The 21,620-nt window shown below is 34.9% G+C and overlaps 2 protein-coding genes across 2 annotated transcripts in view; both read left to right on the plus strand.

Moving 5' to 3' along the window:
- The first annotated feature begins 216 nt into the window (after positions 1-216).
- Positions 217-1,329, plus strand: LOC131028006 (glutamyl-tRNA(Gln) amidotransferase subunit B, chloroplastic/mitochondrial-like). The gene has a single exon (XM_057958118.2). The coding sequence runs from the start codon at positions 348-350 to the stop codon at positions 1,068-1,070; it is 723 nt and encodes a 240-aa protein (XP_057814101.2). The 5' UTR covers positions 217-347; the 3' UTR covers positions 1,071-1,329.
- A 14,905-nt stretch (positions 1,330-16,234) lies between these two features.
- Positions 16,235-21,620, plus strand: part of LOC131027970 (glutamyl-tRNA(Gln) amidotransferase subunit B, chloroplastic/mitochondrial) — a 104,765-nt gene continuing 99,379 nt past the window's right edge. Inside the window, exon 1 of the mRNA XM_057958063.2 lies at positions 16,235-16,963. Within this exon, the coding sequence (XP_057814046.2) occupies positions 16,283-16,963 (681 nt within the window). The 5' untranslated portion in view covers positions 16,235-16,282. The remainder of the gene's footprint in view (positions 16,964-21,620) is intronic.

Here is a 21,620-nt window from a genome sequence, read left to right on the forward strand (position 1 = left end):
TCTAAGAATGAACGTACGAAAGAGTTTTAATGACATCCATGAGACCATCAGTCTATAAGATCAAGAGCAACGTCGTTAACAATTTTTAGGTTCTTTTCATTGTCAGCTCTTCTGTTGTGGATCTTGATCAAGAAGCCTGCGGTTTTGTGAAGTCTTACCTCTTTAAAAAGCTCATTTAGACTGATGAAGGTACAATCTTATTAGGAAAGGATTCGCCACTTTTCATTGCCAGCTTTTCTATTGTAGATCTTGATCAAGAAGCCCACAATTTTGACAAGTCTTGCCTCCTTAAAAAACTCATTTAGAATGATCAAGCTCAATATACAATCCTATTGGAAAAGGATAACATGGCTTCAATTCGCCACTGTTGTCTACCAGGAGCCTCAGCCACCACTATCACCACCCCTGCATATTGCCGGTCCTTCAATAAAGTGATTACAAAACATAGGGTAAGAAGTTCATCACTTCTCCACAGACATTTAAACTCCACCAAAAATAATTCTATACAAAAAATTGTATGCAGATTCCCAGTGGAGAAAGAAAAAGAGGAGGGAGGTTTAAGATTTGAAAGGTATGAACCAGTGATAGGAATAGAAACCCATGTGCAGCTCTCAACGTTAACAAAAGCATTCTGTAGCTGCCCATCTCTGTATGGTTCACAACCAAATACAAATGTATGCCCAATTTGTACGGGACTTCCTGGTTCTCTGCCTGTTTTGAATGAAAAAGTGGTGGAGTATGCAGTCAAGTTGGGACTGGCATTGCATTGCCATGTGGGTCTTGAATCCAAGTTTGACAGGAAGCATTACTTCTATCCTGATCTTCCCAAAGGATACCAGATTTCACAATTTGATGTTCCTATTGCTACAAATGGGTTCGTTGATGTGGACATCCCTGTGGGTTTTGCTGGTGAGCATAGAAGATTTGGTGTGACTAGAGTGCATATGGAGGAGGATGCTGGGAAATTGATGTATGCTGGAAGTAGGCGGTTTTTTGGTTCTTCTTACACCAAGGTTCTGTTCTGTATCCTGTTTCCACTTTCTGGATTGAAAATGCAGTTACCCATTTAGAAAATCTTAATGTCATAGCATAGGGAGTGTTCTTTGCTGTCTTGCAAACTATAAAAGCCCATAGTCTCCCATAACATAGCATGACAAATTATATCAGCACTGCAAATAGGCGAAATCCAGAAGTTTCACATAACATATTATAGGAAATGATTACTCCTGCCCTGCCCATTGTAAATTAACAAATTCCAAATAATTTCCTGAAAATGAGCAATCCTACAAAATTAAAAAGGGATGATCGTCTTAGCTTAACTGATTGAAAAGGGAAGTATTAATGGTAGAGAATTTGTGTTCTTAATGAAAAATCATAAATTCAAATTCTATGAAAGTAAGGTATATATGTTTACAGGAAGTATAGGATAGTCTTATATTATTATAAGTGATAGTCCCATATCTAGATCCATATGCAGATGGATATCTATAAAAACATTCTAACTAATTAATTATCTTAGGTTTGAATTCTGATTGAGGATGATTTTATGATATGTATAAAAATATATTTTATTTAATATTTGTAAATTTATAAATAATTTTATAAATAAAATAAAATAATTTAAAAAATAGATATTTTCGAATAAAATAATGTTAAAATAAAAACTAAAAAAGTAAATTAAATAAATAAATCTAATGATAAAAGAAAAATATTTTAAATAAATAAGAAATTGAATAAATAAATGATCTAAATAAATAAAATGTTTTTGAAGTAAATAAAACAACTTTTAAGTAAATTAAAATAAAATTTTAATAAAAATAAAACTAGTAAAAGAATATCATTGTTAGGTGTCTATTCCATTTTTTATGAAGATAGATATGCTAGTATAAATATATTATATATATCTATTAGTCATGGAAATATATTAAAGTTATTTAATAAAGTTTTCTTAAAACAATCACGAAAGTGATTGACTACTATAATAATGAGGACACTTTTATTAAATTATCTTAAGTAAATAAAATAATTTAATGGTTGGTGTGTATGTGTGCCTGTAATTATTGCTTTCTTGATTCCTTTTTTTTATATTGATAAAATGCAATAAAAAGTTAAGCTTTCTTCATTCTTATATCAACATAGTAATTGCTTCTTCAATTTTATGTACATCAATAGTTTTTCCTTTGATTCCATATATAATCGTAATGACTATTGCTTTGACTTCATGTATGACTATAGTTATTGCTCATTTGACTCAATTTATGTCTATAGTTGTGCTTGTTGCTATTTCTAGAAGATTTCAAATCACACCATGTGATCAATCATCTTTCACATCCATCATCTTTATATTCTTCATCTCTTCCAAGAACGCCAGTAAAATTATGGATTGTGGAAAACTATTATCTTTATGTCTATAGTTGTTAACTCATTTGATTTTGTGTGGTCATAGTGATTCTTCGACTCATTGTATATTTGTAGCTATTGTTGTTTTAATGTGTTGTGAAATGCATCCATGATTGTTGCCTCTTGTGATGATGTGGGTGTTTATATGTCACTCCTTTAGTCTCTTTTGTTGTTTTTAACTCTTCAATATTATCAACCTTTTCTTTTGCCCATTCTTTTGGGTCTCGAATAGATGAAGTATTTCAGATTTCTTCACAAGTATCCTTATTCTTTCTAATGCTTTATTTTCAACAATTTCTTTATTTTCTTTTTTCAAATATATTTAGTTTCATCTTTATGTTTTACTTACACATTACTTTGTTCCTCATTGCGTATAATATTCTATAAGATTGTCTTCTTTTTTCATGCTTTACTTACACCTTACTTTGTTCCTCATTGTGCATAATATTATATAAGGTTGCCTTCTTTTTTTCTGTACCAAATATTCACAAACTTCTTTTGCACATTAATAATACCTATTCAAAAATGTCTAATCAAAGATATGAATGAACAATGTCCAAGCCATCCATAACTATAATAGAAAAATATGAATGCACAACATATTTATCGATAATAAACATAAAATTGTTAAGAAAATCTTAATTGTCTTATTATTGATTTTTTCATACAATCCTCAATATTCTTTGCTTGAATTAGTATTTGCTTATCGAGTCCATATTGATAAAACCATACATGTTGCTAGCATCTAAAGGCTAGAACTCTTAAATTCTTATCATCGGAGGCCAGACTTCTAGTTTTCAACTGAGAACTGGTTCTCATCATCTTAGATGTGAGACGGGTAGATGGGCAGTCCCTAAGGAAGAGTGGGATGAAAGAACTTGTCTTTTCTACAATTAAGAAGTGGTGGAAAACGAATGACACTTCATGCTTAAATGTGCAGAATAATTTGAAGGTGAGCAGTCTAAATGAACTATTTGAAGAGGCAAGGCCTCACAAAACCACGGGTTTTTTTTAATTAAGATCCACAATAGAAAAACCGACATTGAAAGGAACTTCAAAATTGTTTACAATAATACTCATGTTAGATACGCTTCTGGATTAGAACATGTGCAAGTTTTTTATATCTCAGCTTTCTATCATTTTAGTGATGAATCACAATATGATCAGAAACATTGATCATAAAAAACTTGCACACAATCGAATTCAAAAATAGCATCACAATACATATATTATAAAAATCTTACATGTTAATAATACTCCTCCTACCCTATGGACTAATAATTTTGTCGACGTCATTAAAACTTGCTCATTCGTTCCATTTTCGTCGCCCTTATCATCACCATCATGTTTTTATGATTGGCGAACCTGTAAAAAACCGAACATAAAAATAAAATGGATTGCAAAATATGAAGATTTTGCTAGTTCGCACCTTAAAAATTGACAGAATTTGCAATTATATAGGTCACCTTTGGACGACTGCGATTTCCTCAATTCTGTTCAGAAATTTTATTGTGATCATTTTTAGAAAGGATTTGAAAAGTTCTTTGCGATGGTGCAGAAATCATCTGAATAAAAAAACCTGGCAACGTAAGCGGAGCTTCTGAAATTGATCTAATTTGCCCTAAGTTTGTAACAAAAAATTCCTCAAATTTTTAATTTCACGACATTTATCTCCTTCGATAGTACTCATAATCTTTATCGTGACCACTGTAAAGCTCCTGGTTAAGGAATCGCCTAAATAAAAAATATGAATAAGAAAAAAAAAGCTTTTAAAGTTGAATTTATGGAAAACATATTCTTGTTTGTAGCATACAATGTCATATAATGACGGTGTTGTAAGGTTAAGGCTCCCATTTGCTTTGTAATCTTATGGATTATTCTTATGTTTATGTTTATGATACTTTTGGAAAATGTCCTTGAATACATATGGGTAAATAGAAATTTATATTTTCAAGGAATTTTCTTTTCTTTTCTTTTTTTTTTTTTTAACTAATGTCTAACTCATCATATTCAATCGTATGCAAACCATGTGCATAGGGTAAGTCCAGGGCTCAAAACCAATGGGGAGTAGACCCACGACTCAAGCCAACTCCACTACTCATGTAGACTAATAAGTGTATAGAGTATTGGTTGTCATATGCATTCCAAGCAGAATGGATTTCAAAATGTATTGAGGCATGTTTAAGGGGGCAAACTTTGCAACAAATTAGGGCATTTCAAGGTGTGTGAGTAGGTCATTTCACAATGGGCATGTGGCTTGAAAGGGCATTTGAACAAAGAGCAACAAGCAAAGAAGGGAACAGTTATAGAGGAGAGCACTTTTGGAGGGTTTTTTTGGATTCCTTGTCGGACTTAGCAGAGCAGTGGGACCACATTCATCGTATCAACAAACACAGGTTGAACCTAGGGAGCTATTGTGACATAAATCGAGGGTTTGGTCTATTGTGAGGCCCACACAAAGATTGGAGATAGTGCACAACCAAAGACAAAGCAAGCTCAAGAGGGCCCTACATATCAAATCAAGAAGACACCGTGGATCCCACAAATGCTTCATGGGGGATTTTGAAAGTGCATAAAAAGGTAAGTCCTTATTGTTTCCCTACGACAGAAGTGGATTTTGCAACAACTGGGTTCCTTTTTTAGTTTCTCTGAATGCATCTCAACTGTGACAACTTCAACGCAAACAAACCTAACAACAACAAAACAATATTTGGCAACAAGTTTTATTTTATTTTTTGGATACTCATTAAACCCAAAACACCATTGGTTAGTCAATATGGAAGAAAACATCTCAGGATCAGAGGTAGATTTATTAATAGACTTTTCAAACTACAAGGAGGAGGCACACTATGTGCTTTTGGTAAAACCTAATGGAAAAGATGGGGGAGGGACCTTAATGGAGCATGAGGCATCTTTTGCTCCATCTTTCTTTATAAAAGATTTGGAACCCCATGTCTACACACAGGATAAAGTTTCAGAAATAAGCAAAAAACGTACGTTTGTCAATGCCAAACAGAGAATACTACAGTGAAGGCAAGCCAAGATAGCTAGAAAGTTACAATGGCTAAGGCACACTAAGTTTATCATGATACTGCCAAATATAGTAAGCTTCAACCAAACAATCATACATGAGAAGTAGTAAGAGCAAGGAAAGACAAAAATAGAAATGCTAGATATTCTTGAAAATTTTGGGAAACAAGCTAAAAGAGAGTACCAACAAAATAACCAACTTAAATGAATTGAGGGAATGAAGCAACAAGAGGTGGAAATAAAAAATTTAGGAGAGGAAAGCAAGTTGGATCAATATAGCCCCGATTCAACTCCTTTAACATGGTCCTTAGATCTATATGTTAAGGAGCTAATGGGGTTAAAGAGGAGACTGGAAGGTTTGGAAGCATTAGAATGGTCAAAACATAGCAAATGGCAAGAGACGATGGATACCAATTATAAACTTACACAAGAGAACAAGTTCCCTAAAGAGGAACTATTCAAATTGCAAGCCAATTTGAAAATAGGGTAGCAAGAAATCGTGACCATGAAGGCAGAATTAAAACAGGTTAAAAATGGAAATTCTTTTAAACCAGCAGAGGAAAGAGATATTTCACACCTACAGGAGTTCTAATTAGCATTGGCAAACATAGAGATGAAGGAAGCTAAACTAAAGGAACAATTAGAAGAGGCAAAATCATGGGTACAAGTAACAAAAGGATCAACAAAGAGCCAAAGGGAAATCATAGAGAAGCATATTAAAGTGCAAATAGGGGAAGAATGGCATTGAAAGGATAGGGCGGCAAATATAATCATAACAGGTTTGAAGGACTGTGGAGAAGGTGAGCACACCGATAGGTTAGTAAAAGACTTTTTGGCAGATAAGGTGGAGTGGATAGGGCATATTCATCAAGCAAGAAGAATTGGTAGAGTGTTAAAAGATGGCAAAAATAGGAATGTAAGAGTGACATTGAAAAGCATAGAGGACAAGAATAAAATTTTGAGGAACAAAAGGTTTCTTAAAGGTACACGATTCTTCATAGATGCAGATTTAACCCCCATACAGCTAGAAGAGAGAAGGAAAGAATGGGAAAAAGCAGTTGCAAAGAGAAGTGTAGGTAATGAAGCATGGATGTACAAAGGGAAAGCTCGGTTCAACAATAAAACAACATATAATAAATAGGAAGGCGGGCCCCCCCAAACACATCTCTCAATGGTAAGCTGGAATTGTAGAGGTTATCCTTGGAGGATGGGGCCTAGTTTAGGGCCCATAGATGAGGGAATGGACATAATTGTCCTCCTTGAAACTAATGAGCATGAGGGTTGTAAGGTTTCAATTTTTTAGGGTTACACAAAGATATCAGTTTGGAATGAGTTGACAGAAAGTGGAAAAGGTTGTGGAGGGGTAACAATTTTAGTAAAAGAATCTTGGGAAAAAATGTAGAAGTGGAAAAAGAAGACCCAAATAAGTAGTACATATGAATGAAAATAGAGGCTAAAAAGATCATAATATATCTTGCAACATGTTATTTTTCTCCACATAGTTCAAAATTTTATAAGAAGAGGAAACTAGACAAAGAGGATCCTTATGCAGCCTTGAAAAAGAACATATCGGCATACAACCATAAGGAGAAATCATTGTAATGGGGGACTTTAATTCTAGAAAAACAAACAACCAATCTCTTTGCCTTAGTAATGAAGAAGGAATGGGTGACAATCTTTTATGGTTAGAAGAGGAAGGGAGTCAAAAATGGGAAAGAGTATCTCAGGATGCAAAAGGAGCTATCACATAATATGGAGCAAAATTGTTGGGAGTTTGCAGCCTATATGATCTGATTAATGCAATGGTTTAAAAGGTTGGCCAAGCTCAGGAAACTTCACATGCCACACATATAATGGTCAAAGTGTGGTAGATTATGTTATAAGCTCAAAGAAACTTATGTCAAGTTTTATAGAAGTTGAGGTGAAGGACTGCCCCACATAAATGAAATTAGACCATAGCCCAATATATACTAAGGTTAGCATGTCGAAAGATAATCAATGTCATGGGAAGATACAACAAAAAGAGAATAAAGAAGCCACTCAAATTACAGTCCTCTTGAAACAAGAAAACCAAGAAATCTTTCAAACAATGCTCAAAAAATAGTTGCAAGGAAAAGGAGTCAATGGGTTGACCAATTCAAGCAAAGAATTAATAGGAAGCATCAAGTTGACATCAATAATCCTCAAGGCACTCAATTCATGCAAAAGGTCTATGCCTAAGAGAAGTAGAAAGAATAGCTTTCCAACAAATCCATGGTATGACGAAGAATGTAAGGCAACAAAGAAAATGGTCAAACTATGGGGCAATAACAAAGAATATGTCAAGCTAGTGAGAATGAAAAAAGAGGTCTATATGCAAACTAGAAGAAGAGAGTTGATTTTGCTTGGGAAGCACAATCCAAGAGGCTTTTGGAGAGAGTTGCAACAAAGAGACATAGTCAAGGAGAATAACATCACAAATACTTAGTGGTTAGAATATGCAAAGAAACTTCATGAGAGAGTGCAAGATAAAGACTCCCCTCTGGCAATCAAGTCAAGAACTAAGCTCTTCACCTTAGACAATATTAAAGAAAGAATTAAAAAACTTGCTGCAGGTAAAGCCTGAGATATAGATGGCTTACAAGAAGAATATTTAAGATGGGACATGGAAATTCTTACACCACACATTAAAAGAATATTCAATGGGGTCATTCAAAATGGATTTCCAACAAATTGGACAACAAGTATTGTCATTCCCCTTGCATAAGAGTGGCAACATCAACAATCCCTCAAACTACCACACCATAATTATCAATCCTCTTTTTGGTAAACTTGTTGGGAGCATGATAGAAAGACAAATCAGTATTTGGGCTGAAAAAGAGGGAAAGAGGGTGAAAGGGCAGGCAGGATTTAGGCCAAAACATTCCACTATTGACCATTGCATTACCCTCAGACACTTGATTGAAAAGGTTTGGGACAAACAAGGTGATGAGGTCTTTTGTTGCTTTGTTGATTTCAAGAAAGCTTTCGACATGGTACCAGAAGTAAACTATGGATCAAGATGGAAGAATTGGAAATTCCATAACATTATAGAGTTTTTCATAGGCTGTATGACCAAGTCTGGGCCAAACTCTGAACCAAATAGAGATTATCAGAATGATTTGGAAGTGACATTGGGTTCAAGCAGGGCTGCCCACTCTCTCCCACCTTATTTGGGTTATATATCGACAAAATAGAGGATTGGATAGATAAGTTTGGTGGAGGGGGAGTTCATTTGACCAACTATGTAATAAAATTGCTCTTATATGCTGATGATCTTATCTTAATGGCAAAATCAACACCAGATTTGGAGAAACACTTGAAGGCCTTATAACTTTTTTGCCATGAGGCAGGGATGCAAGTAAACACTAGCAAAACTAAGATCATGATCTTTACCTTGAAGAGAAAGAAGGTTCATAGGGAATTTGTTTTTGAAGGCAACCCATTACAAATGGTCAATGAATTTAAATACCCTGACCTTGATTTCCACAATAAAATAAGTTGGGAAACATATAGAGCGAAAATGATCCAAGGAGGATGGAAAGCCTTATACTCATTGCAACATAGATGTAGAAGAGCTGAGCTATGGGACTGGAAAACTAAAAAGACTCTCTTTGTCCTTCTTGTGGTTCTAGTGGTCTTATATGGTTGTGAGGTATGGGGCAACAACACTTCAGAAAAGTAAATGGAGGCAGATAGAGAGATTACAAAAACACTTAATCACAAATAGCCTCAAGATTAAATCATTTGTTCCCTACGAGACTGTTTTAGCAAAAGCAGGGGCTTTCCCTATTGAGGTAGCAACTATGGCCCGATTACTAAGTTATTTAAAAAGAGTAGAAAACATGGAGACACATCGTTTGCCAAAAATAGCAGCGAACGAGAGGCTACAAAGAAGAAAGAAAACATGGATGAAACAAAACATTAAATGGTTGAGTAAATGGATTATTAGCATAAGTGACTGCCCAAATAACAAAAAGGAAATTAAAAAGTACATGGAAGGAAAGTTTAGAGAAAAGATATTGATACGACAACTTGAGAGAAAAAGGGAATATTATATCAGACATTTCAATTCCACACATGACCATACACAAAAGAATTACATTGGAATGGATATAAAATGGAAAGCAAAAATGTTAATTGCTCAAATCAGGACTAGTTCACATCAGCTTAGGTGTGAAACCAGGAGATGGATGATACCTAAAGAGGAGTGGGCAGATAGAAAATGTAGATATTGCACCCAAGGGGTTATGGAGACAGAATGACACTATATCATGGAATGTCCAGCTTACAATGGTATCCGAATTCACTGCATTAACGTGCTAAATGTAAACACCTTGAGCAGTTTATTTGAAGAAGATAAGATAACAAGAGTCGCAAATTTATTGATCAAGTTACATAGTTTAAGATCCAAGATGCAGAAGAAAATAGAAAAGGAGGTTTAGCAAATTGTTCTTTAGTCTTGCATACTCTTCTTTTGCTAGCTACCCGTGGGTCCCATAGTTTGTTTGGCCTCGTGGATGTTATTAAAAGAATTCATCCATTCATGATTAAGGTGGAGTTGAAAGTGACGGTTATGAAGCTAGTTTTAGCAAATCTCTCAAATTGGGCATGAGAAGTGAGTGGCCGTGAAGGCATACGAGTGTAATCGATGTTTCACAGACATTTTGTCACCTATTGTAGAGAAATATTTTTCTATTTTGCTAATTTCATCTCAAGATTGATCACGCAAAATTAAGTTGTATTATTTTGATGAATTTATGAAGTTTTCGTCACATTGATGTGTGTGTGTGTGTGTGTGTGTATGTGTGTGCATGTGTGTGTGCTCATGTGTGTGCGTGTGTGTGTGTGTGTGCGTGCGTGTGTGTGTGTGTGTGCGCGCGTGTGTGCCAACTTTATATGAACTGTCATTTTACTCTATTGATGTCCTACCACCATTCGAAGGATCTTATTATTCATTCACAGTTACTGTCATCATCGACAAAGTGAGTTTGTTGTAATTCTAATAAAGAATTACTCTGTTAAAGTTTGAACTTCTTGTTGCATGTAGGAAGTAAAATCATCTCTCTAACTTCTTGTCATTATTGTAGGCAAAGATAAATGCCATTATTTTGGGAATAGATTGTGTCACTAGTTGGGTATCAAAGCTCAGTTGTCATCATTTCGATAGTTGCCATTGTCATGGAAGTTGTGTGTCATCAAATTCTATAAATTGTTTTACCTTGATCACATGAAGATGTGCAAGTATCAATGATTTTCAAAAATATCTTGAGGAAGAAGTTCAATGGTAAGGGTCAAGTTCTTAGTAATCATCTCTCTTGTCAATTGACTTTATAACCTTGAGTGGATGTTTGTAGACAACATTCTTAAGCATGGATGTGACCTATATGATTTTAATGCTCTAAAGTGAAATATTCCTAAATAGATTTCTCCTTGATAATCAATATAAATTAACTACTTATTGAATGTGTTTAATTACTAATGTATAACAATAACATGCACAAAACATGTAGCAAGTCAACTCACCATGACTAGTGAAAGGATATGATCGACCAAATTTAAATTTATAAATTTGAAATTTGAAAGTCAATCCTAAATAAGTAAAAATTTAATATTGACCTAAAACAAAAAATAATAAATCTTAACACATAAATGAACATCCATACAAAAAAATAAATAAAAAATAATTATTAAATAAAAATGAAAAGAAGATTAAATGCATGAACACATATATAACAAGAGATGCAAAGCGTCAAGTTCCTGTCATTAGTGTGGTTAGCTTAGAGTAGATAAAACTAGAGATGAACATAGAGGAGGAAGGAAATAAAAAAGGATGATACAAAAATCTAATGTGAAACTAAGGTTTTTGAAAACTTGTTGTCAAAGGGGTAATGCATTCACATGCAAATATAGCATGGCATTATGATAGAAGTGAGATCAATTTTGAGAGTAACTCAACTAGATAAGGACACCTTTATAAGTTTGTATGATAGATGGATGATGGATTGTAGATCCGAGATGACAAATAATCTTAAATGAGGGAGAGGTAATGTCTTTTATAATTGACTTAACACATAATTTAATAGTTTGATACAAGAAACAGACAATGAGTAGCTTGAACGGAGTTAGGTTGAGCCTATTTTAAACTTTTTAATTTGAATATTTCAAGGTTGAATTTGTAGGTATGAAAATAATTGGGTCAATTTCACAAGAGTAGAATTAATCTTGGAAGGAGAATACATAATTTAAGAGCAAACATAATGATGGTTAAGTTTGTATTTATGACATTTTGCATTTATGGTAATCTTGATGTGTAGTTTAAATGTAGAGTGCAAATGATGTTTATGAAAAAACATTGCTTACATTATGTTTGTTTGAAAATGAGATGTTAGAAAAATTAAATTGCCACTTTATTGTTTTCTCAAGATTTGTCTTAATTAGAAAATAACAATAATAATAATATACTTATATTATTTTCAATTATGAAATTTTCTTGCTTCTATATGTAGAAAAATTATATATTTAATTATTTTATAAATATATATTAATATAAAATATAAACATATTTTAAATAATACATACATTTTTAATATAAAATACTTCTAATTAAATTCCAGTTATTACACTTAATGTTTTATTTTATTATAAAACAATGATTCTTTTTCTTTTTAAATAAAAAATATTATTTTTAAAATAATTATCAATGAAATGATTATATTTTATTTAAAAAAAGAAAAAGAAAAGTGAACACATGTCACAATACATGTTTTTAGCAAAAACTAAATTTAAAAAAAAAAAAAAGTAATTTAAAAATAAAAATAAAAATGCATAACCCTAAAGTTCATAACCCTAGAGTACGTTCTTTTTAAGAGCTAAAAAAATGGTTTTATGACTTAAAAACTAATGAGGTGAGCATTTATTTAGGTGAAGTTAGTTTTAAGAATTAAATAAAACAAAAAAAATTAAATATATAGTCTATTGTTTCCACATAATGTTCTATTGGCAAGTACAAATTAGTATATAATGTGCAGGTGTGAGTACTGGTGTTGGATCATAAACATCACACTTTGGCTATGGGTTTTCTTGCTTTCTTTTTTATGGTTATAGGTGTAGATCTTAGGTTGGTCTTGGAACTCCTGTCTCTATCTCTGATGCTACTGGTGTACCTAGAATTGCTTCTGCTTCTTTAACTGTCTCCACGTTTGGAACTGCTCCTGCTCCTACTACCTCTGCCTACTGTTTATAATTTATAATTTAAATAAAGAAATAAAAAATTAAATTTTATACTCACTATTTGCCATATAAGTCAATATAAAGAAAGATAAATAGCATTTTTTTAAATTACTAAATTAAAAAATTAATTATAAACTATAGAATTGTTAATGCTATCCGATTTCCACAATCCATGGTATAATTATTTTGATCCTTGTGGATTCAATTATGTAAATTGTTTTTTATCATCAACGTTTCGAATCACACTCTGTGATTCATCGTCAGGATGAGAGTTTAAAGGAGGTGAAAGATTGTTAGTTGCAGATCTAGACTGAATATAAAGATGAGAGAGGGGTAGAGAGAGAAAGAGCGATTCATCATCGACATCTCTCTTTCTCTCTCATCTTTATATTCAGTCTGGATCTGCAACTGACCATATTTACTCTCTCTCTCTCTCTCATCTTTATATTCAGTCTGGATCTGCAACTGACCATATTTACTCTCTCTCTCTCTCCTCTCTCTCTCTCTCCCCTCTCTCATCTTTATATTCAGTCTGGATCTGCAACTGACCATCTTTCACCTCCTTTGAACTCTCATCCTGATGATGAATCACAAAGTGTGATTCAAAATGTTGATGATAATTTTTTTTTACACAATCGAATCTAGAAGCATCAAAATAATTATAGAATTGTTAGTCAAAATTTTTAATTTTGTAAAATGATTGATTGAGTTAATTATAAAATTGAATTCAATGAATGCATTAGGGGAAGAGTACTAATAGTCATCATAGTTCCAATAGTCGTCATCTTATTGTCATAGTGACCCCCCAATAGCTGTCATAGTGAAAACACCATTAATAAATTTGTTATATACCAATAGCCGATCATTTTTTGTAATTTCTTGTTCATAATTGGCTCATTTGTGCACCACTATTGAATGAATGAATGAATGAATGAGTTTTAATGACATCCACGAGACCCAACGGCCTAAGGGACCCATAGGTTCACTTATCCCAGTTTCAGATTCTTTTCCATGCTGGATCTTCTCTTGTGAATCTTGATTAAGAGGTTTGCTATTTTGTGAAGTCTTGACTCTTCAAAAAGCTTGTTCAGACTATCTACTTTTAATTCATTCCCAAAGTGGCTGCGAATGTCTTCATATAGAGTACACTCCATAAGGAAATGCCATTATGTTTCTACTATCCTCTTGTTGCAAAACAAGCATGCTCTTTCCTCCCACTCTTCTTTAGGCGCCTTCCATCTACCAGTTTCACATCTCAAATGGTGGGATCCAGTCCTTAATTGTGCAATTAGAATTTTGGCCTTACTGTTGATCGTAGATCTCAAATATTCTTTTTCCTCATGTGCCCAAGTAGGGTTGAATTCTTTAATATAGTATGCTTTTTTCTTGCCTAGCATGGCCTTCCTAAATTTCTCTAAGACCCACTTTTTAATCTCCTCTTTGTTGTTGGGGCAGTCATGCAAATTTATGTCCCACTTGTTCATCCACTTGTTATTTTGTTTCTTCCAAGTCTTTTTCCTACGACTTAAGTTTTCATCAACAATCAAGATGGGCCAACGGTGTTTATCCATACTTTCCACCTTTTTTAAGTAACATAACAACCGAATGACCGCCGAAGCCTCAATTGGGTACATACTAGCTTCAACCAAAAGGATCTCATATGGTATTGTTGATTTGACTTTGAGGCTGCTAGTGATTAGATGCTTTTGTATTCTCTCTATTTGTCTCCATTTGAGGTTTGACATGCTATTCCCCAAAACTTCACACCCATAAAAGATAACCGGAACCACTAGTAAACCGAAAAGTGTTTTCTTAGTCTTCCAATCCCACAACTCCGCTTTCCTACATCTGTTTTGAAGAAGGTATAAAGCTCTCCAACCCCCTTGTATCTTTTTTGATCTACATGTTTCCCAGCTGAGCTTATTGTGGAAGTCAATTCCTAAGTACTTATATTCAATCATTACCTCCAAGGGGCAGCCCTCAAATATAAAGTCTACTTGCTGTTGCCTCTTCTTCAAAGAAAAGATCATAACCTTGGTCTTGCTGGTGTTCACTTGCATCCCAACTTCCTGACAAAATAACTCAAGAGCCTTCAAGTGTTGTGCAAATTTTGCAATAAGAATAAGATCATCAGAATATAAAAACAATTTCACTACGTATCCTGCCAACTAGATACCTTCCCCATTTGTATTGTTTAACCACTCTCCAAGTTTATCAATATATAAGCCAAACAAAGTGGGAGATAAAGGATACCCTTGTTTGACCTCGATGTTGCTGCCGAAACATTTAGACATTTCATCTTTAGTTCTGATTTTAGCTCTAACCTGCTCATATAGTTTGTGAACAACAACCCTAAGTTCCTTTGGAACTCCAAGTTCTTCCATTCTACACCAAAGCTTGTCCCTAGGTACAGTATCAAAGGCTTTTTTGAAATCCACAAAGCAACAAAAGGCTTCTTCAACTTGATTGTTCCACACAATTTCAATGAAGTGTCTTAGTGTAATGCAATGATCAATGGTGGAATGTTTTGAGCGGAAACCAGCCTGCCCTCTTGCCCTTTTCCCTCTTTTTCTGCCCATTTATTGATCCTACATTCTATCATACTCCCAAAAAGTTTTCCAAAGAGGGGGTTGACCATAATAGTACGGTAATTAGAAGGATTATTGACATCCCCACTTTTGTGGAGAGGAATGACAACACTAGTTGTCCATTCAACTGGAAAGTTGTTTCAGATAACTCCATTAAAAATCTGTTTGATATGTGGAGCTAGGAGCTCAACTCCCCATTTAAAAAATTCTACTTGTAGACTATCAATATCCTGTGCTTTACCACTTGCCAGATTCTTTATACCTTGTTTGATGTCCATTACTGAAAAAAGTTCAGCTGAGGTGTCAATTGTGGGTGGTTTCATTTTCTCATGTGTTCGTTCATAGAGGAGCTTTGCATACTCCATCCATTAGGCATTTGTGATAATATTTTCTGTTTGTTTTTTCTTTTCTTGTAATTCCCTCCAAAATCCTTTGGGATTGTGTTTCCCCAAAGCAATTAGTTCTTTCCTTCTTGTGATCACATAATTTTCTTTTTTTGATTTTATCAATTGTTTGTATATTAACTTGTGTTCCTTGTTTGATTCTTTCCTTTAAGAGATTTTTTCGCAACTTTGCAGCTTTGCAAAACTATTGGGACATTTGCCCACAAGTACTGGCAATTTTGAGTGGATGGTTATTGGAACATCTTTAGTTAGGTATCGGGTGACACTTTGAAATGTGTACTTTTTGACCTTTTGTGCGTATACTTATTCCAAAGCGTGCATCGTTACTACCCACAAGCTAGATCAATAGCTACAAGCAGTTAAGTCACGTATGAAGACAACTAAAAAAAAATCAAAATCTGATGCACCATTTAAGACTTGTGGGTGCGCAAAATTAGATATGACGGCTACTAGTGCTCTTCCCCTAGTACCCTGCCAATGGCATGAACTTAAAAAAAAATAAAAATGGATAAAATTTTAAAAAATCAAATTTAACACAACCATAAACCACATTGGAATTTGCCACTACAAGTATATGGTGCGTATACAGTCTTACTGTGAAAGGATAGGATGGCTTCAATCTGCCACTGTTGTCCGCAAGGAGCCTCCGCCACCACCATCAACACCTCTGCATTTTCCCGGTCCTTCAATTCAATTGTTGGAAAACACAGGCTTTTCCCATCCTCAAGTTTATCATTTCTCCACAGGCATTTACAGAAAGAGAGAAGATTTTCGATAAAAGAAATAGCATGTAGAGCCCAAGTGGTGGAGAAAGAGAAAGAGAAAGAGGAGGGCTTCAGATTTGAACGGTATGAAGCGGTGATAGGAATAGAAACCCATGTACAGCTCTCAACATTAACAAAGGCATTCTGTAGCTGCCCATCTCAGTATGGTTCACAGCCAAATACAAATGTTTGCCCAATTTGTATGGGACTTCCTGGCTGTCTGCCTGTTTTGAATGAAAAAGTGGTGGAATATGCGGTCAAGTTGGGATTGGCGTTGCATTGTCACGTGGGTCTTAAGTCGAAGTTCGACAGGAAGCAGTACTTCTATCCAGACCTTCCCAAAGGCTACCAGATTTCACAATTTGACGTTCCTATTGCTACGAATGGGTTCATTGATGTGGACACACGCGTGGAGTTCGGTGGTGGGCATAAAAGATTCGGTGTGACTAGAGTGCATATGGAGGAGGATGCTGGGAAATTGATTCACGCCGGAAATGATCGGCTTTCTGGTTCTTCTTACACCCAGGTTCTGTTTTCTATCCTGTTTCTACTTTCTGGGTTGAAAGTTCAGCTACCCATATACAAAAGGTTGGTTTCATGCTTTAGGAAGGAAGTTTCTCTTGTAGCGCTGCAAACTATAAAAGGCTAATCGTCTCCCATGACATAGCAAGACAAATCACTATACCACTGCAAATAATCGGAGTCCAGTAGTCTCACATAACATGTTATAGGAGAATCTTTACTCTTGCCGAGCACATTGTAAATTCACAGATTCCAAATAATTTCTGGAAGAACAATCGATGCTCCAGACTGAAAAGGATCGAGTAGCTTAGTGATAAGCACTCCATGGAAGATCTGCGGTTAGCATCCTAGTTGGTCCATTGGGTGATTTTATGACGTATATAGAAGTAGTCACTGCACTTAGAATATTCTTCAGACGATATATCTTGCACAATTATAGTCACCTCATGTAAAAATCTCCATCTAACGATAATGAGGGTAAACCCATAGTCCCAACATAGGAGAATTCATTATTCAACATAACTAATTCCACAAATTATCTATTTCACATAATAATACTCGTCAAGGGGATGTGTGCAACATTTTGGCTATTCTATCATCTTGTATATGTTTTTTTTTAATATATAAATATTAAAACAATGCAAATACAAGAATGAAGCTACCAGCAGGTAGCTGAAGCATAAATAAAACTAAATAATATACATTACAGCCAAAGAATGGCAGAGAAGAGGATACAATTCATTTCATTACTTGACAAATTGCTTGATTCTGATCAAGATCGTACACAGTCTGAAACTGGCTAACTTGCTCTTTGATTTGCTGAAGCTTGTCCAAAGCATCCACGTTCTTTTTGTGATCATTACATGAGCAAATTTGCAATCAAGATTGAAGTGATTTTGTAAACAACAGTTTAACGCAGATTCAAGAGCAATTTTCCTTTCATTTCCAAGCTGGATTGAGGCGAATTTGTGATCAGACCTGAAGCACTGATGTTTCCAGGCCTGAACTTTAATTTCTAGGGTGGCAAGGGTTTGAATGGTGTGAGTTCTGAAAGGATTGATGGGATTTTCATTCATTTTATGTGTTTGATTCAGTATTTGTTTTCTTTTCCAGGTCTGATGCATGGAGCGTGAGGATGAAACAAAAGATGCAGCGTGGTGTGGACTTCATAAGGATTGCACTACAAATTCAAGGAGGTCAATCATATCAAGGACGAAGGATATAACTCAAGGCGTGAAGAAGACTTGACAATGATGGCGAATAGATGAGGAAATGTAATGTCCCCTTCTCGATGATGTGCTTTCTGTGGTCCATTGGCCTATCTTAGGGACCTGTAGGCTATGTGGAATGAACAATTAGGGTTTCAAACATTGGTGTAGCATGAACTTACTATTTTTAGTAAGTCAGAGGTTGACTGTTTAGATGATGCTATCTTACAGAGTTTTCCATGTTCTGTCACAAGGTGCGAAGATGATGTTTTTCGGAGCTATATAGCTTGACTTACTATTTTTAGTAAGTATTTGTTCAGGTGATTCTATTCATAGCAGGGCAGTTCAGAGATTTAGTTTAGTTTGGTGGATGGTTCAGAACTCCAGTCCTCAATTCATTTGGGTTTTGAGCAGTATTTGGCTTGCAGGATGATTTATTAAATATTAACACTGCATTCTAAAGTTAATATTTAATTATATTATTTTGGACGACTTTGGGAAATAGAAGCTTATTTTATTTAAATGATTTTATCAAATTTTCCCAAGTCAAGGGCATAAAGGAAATCGAATTATTTCATGAGCATCACCCAATGTCTTGTGTGCAAGTTATTATCCTAGGCAAAACTTCGAACTTGCTTAAGGGAAGGGGATGCCACCCTTGAGGGATTTATTTCATATTTTTCAAATGTATTTGGGCGCCTTTGGGGGGAATAATGGAGTGACATGTAATTTGGAAGTATTTGGGCACATTTGCATTTGAATTTAGGGATCAAAAAGTTATAAATAAGAGCCTTGGGCTCTCATTTGGAGCATCTTATGAAATTGCATCATTATGCTGCTGGTTTGGTGATTGAAAATTTGAGCTTCGAAGTGTGGCTTCCTAGCTAAGTCTCAGTTTTGTACTTGGAAGATAGTACCTAGCTGCGTTCTTGTATTTCCAGTGCTGTTGGTGAGTGAGTTTTGTAGATTGTGGAGTGTTTTGTGTGGGATTGGAGTGTTTTCTGGTTGTTGGTTGCGAAGTTGTTGAAACCATATTTTGTTCATACCTCTTGGCCAGGCGATTCTATCATTCTGGGTATTGACTCCTTGGGTTTCTATGTCCTAGGCATTGTTATTTGTAAGTTTTCAGCTCCAAACTTTGAGTATTCATTTTTATATTGCATATCGAACTTCCCAGTTGTGGCGCCATTCTTTGTGTGGGCATTTTGGAAGCTAGTTGTGGTGAATGGGAAATATAGAGGGTTTTTGTTGATTGTACTTGGTTATTAATGATATATTAGCAGTTTGGGAGTCTTTGGGGATGTTGGTGTGAGTTGTGAGTGAGTTTTATGCATTTTAGTGTGTCTTGGAGCTGCTGGTTGTGCATTACCAGCTTGCTATCATAAAATTACAAATTTCCAGAAGTTAGTGTTTGGGTGTGCATTTCAAAGTGTGAGTAGTTTAGTTGATTTGGGTGTGATTTGGGGTGATTTGAGTGAGTTTGGAGAGAGATGTGAGCATTTCATAGTTTCTTGAAGTTGCTGGTCTGCGTGTTCTTGATCCTAGAATTTCATAATCTCATGTTGAAGGATCTTTTGGGAGTTAGTAACTGTTTGGAGATATTTATCAGCATTGGACAACATTAATTCTCTATTCTATCTCTCTATTTCTATATTGTAAGGTTAAGTAGTACTACTACTACCCATTCCTGGATTGTAAGCTTTTCCACTGCATAAGTGGAAGAGGCTGGCCATGCCACCTATCTTTGCTTGTAATAATGTCCTCCTGCTGAATAAGTGGTGGAGTTGATGGCAATCTTTATTTCTGTCCTCCCACTGAGTAAATGGTTGAGTGATATTGTCTTCCCGCTGAAATATGTGGTAGAGTGATTGTTTTAATTTATAAGTCCTCCCGCTGCATAAGTGGTAGAGTGAGATTGCATTCAGTTTCTCGTTGTTATCCTTGGCTGGTTTACAGCCAAGAAGTTTAGATTCTATCCTGATGTATAAGCAGAAGGGGCTGGCTTGCCACCTGTGCATTGTAATCTTTTAGTTGGATTTTGGTGCTAATGATCCCCGGAACACGGTATACCCTCACCCTCCCAGATTGGGCTCTCGGTGATCAGAAAGTGGAAGGGTTACTTTCAGAAGTGTTGTGATTATATTTCTCTAACCTTAACGGGTTACTGTGTTTGTTTGTAAATCTCATTGAAAAATCAAAAAAATTTAAGGGGAATATTACAAGAAAGCATTTCAAGGAGTTCAAGACAAATGAAAGAGATGAATATCACAACCTCAACAATTTAACCACATCATGGAAATTCTACAATTACAACAAGAGCATCAAAAGTCTAAATATGCAAAAAGGTGGAAGTAAATGAAAAGCAACTACAACATGAGGAACTTGAGTCTCAAGTCATGCAAGCATGAAAGGTTCTACAACAACATCAACGTTGAAAGCTTTACCACGTAAGAAGGAGATAACAAAGATACTACAACATGAAGAAGAATTGACATAAGGAGAAGACTTTATACAATCTTGAATTTCCTTTGGAAATCCAAGAATCACTGCTAGTACAACAAAGAAGTATTCTAGGACAAGAAATTCAAGATGAAATATAGTGTGATTGAAGGTTAGGATTCCCAAGTTAAGAGATAAAACCATGAAAGCGTGATCAAGGAAGTAGATAGTTTCAGAAGAGTTAAGCAAAGTTAAAAGGTTTGCTTGACCATGCTAAGATGATACAATCTGGGAATATACCCGATCACATCACATTAAGCTTGGATAATTTTGAGTATCAAGATATATTGCTCAACATATACACTTCTTTTGTGATGATCTACATGGCAAGTTGAGGTGGCATCCCACTCATCATCAACCTAATCACATCATTCCAAGTCAACACGTCCAAGTTCATTGAATCCGTTTCATCTCATGAAGGAGCGAGTGACACATGGCATTGTATTGGAGTTCGTTTAGCATACCTAACCTCACCTTTCTTTGGTTAGAAATCAAAGGACATGTGTCTAATTCAATTTAATTTTCTCATTGGTCAAGAAAGAGTTTGTTGTAGCAAATCCTAATCAGGGTTTTATTGTCAAATCTTGGCCATTGATTTGAGAATCAATCTGAGCCTTCAAAATGTAATGGGACCTCTATATAAGGCTCAAACCTTCTCATTGTAAAGGTTAATAGTTAGTAGATAATTAGTAGCTGACAGTAGAGTAGGAGGAAAGGAGATTGTTGCCAAGGCTTGTTGTAATAAACATACTTTCTTCATCGAATTTATGGTGAATTTGGTTGGCTATTTCAACTTGTTGCATGGTATCTACTTCTCATAGTGTAAATGCTTGTTAGATGGATGAAAGATCTTATTGTTGATAAATGTTGAAACCTAATATTCATACCACTTGGAGTTTGTTGATTGCAAATTACAGTGTGTGGTTAAAGTGAACCTGATAAAAAAAGTAACTT

This window comes from Cryptomeria japonica, chromosome 5, assembly GCF_030272615.1.
Source record: "Cryptomeria japonica chromosome 5, Sugi_1.0, whole genome shotgun sequence".
NCBI lineage: Eukaryota > Viridiplantae > Streptophyta > Pinopsida > Cupressales > Cupressaceae > Cryptomeria > Cryptomeria japonica.

Bases quoted from the DNA above. Each gene is read 5' to 3' on its own strand.
- LOC131028006 (XM_057958118.2), top strand. From the start codon at position 348: ATGGCTTCAATTCGCCACTGTTGTCTACCAGGAGCCTCAGCCACCACT.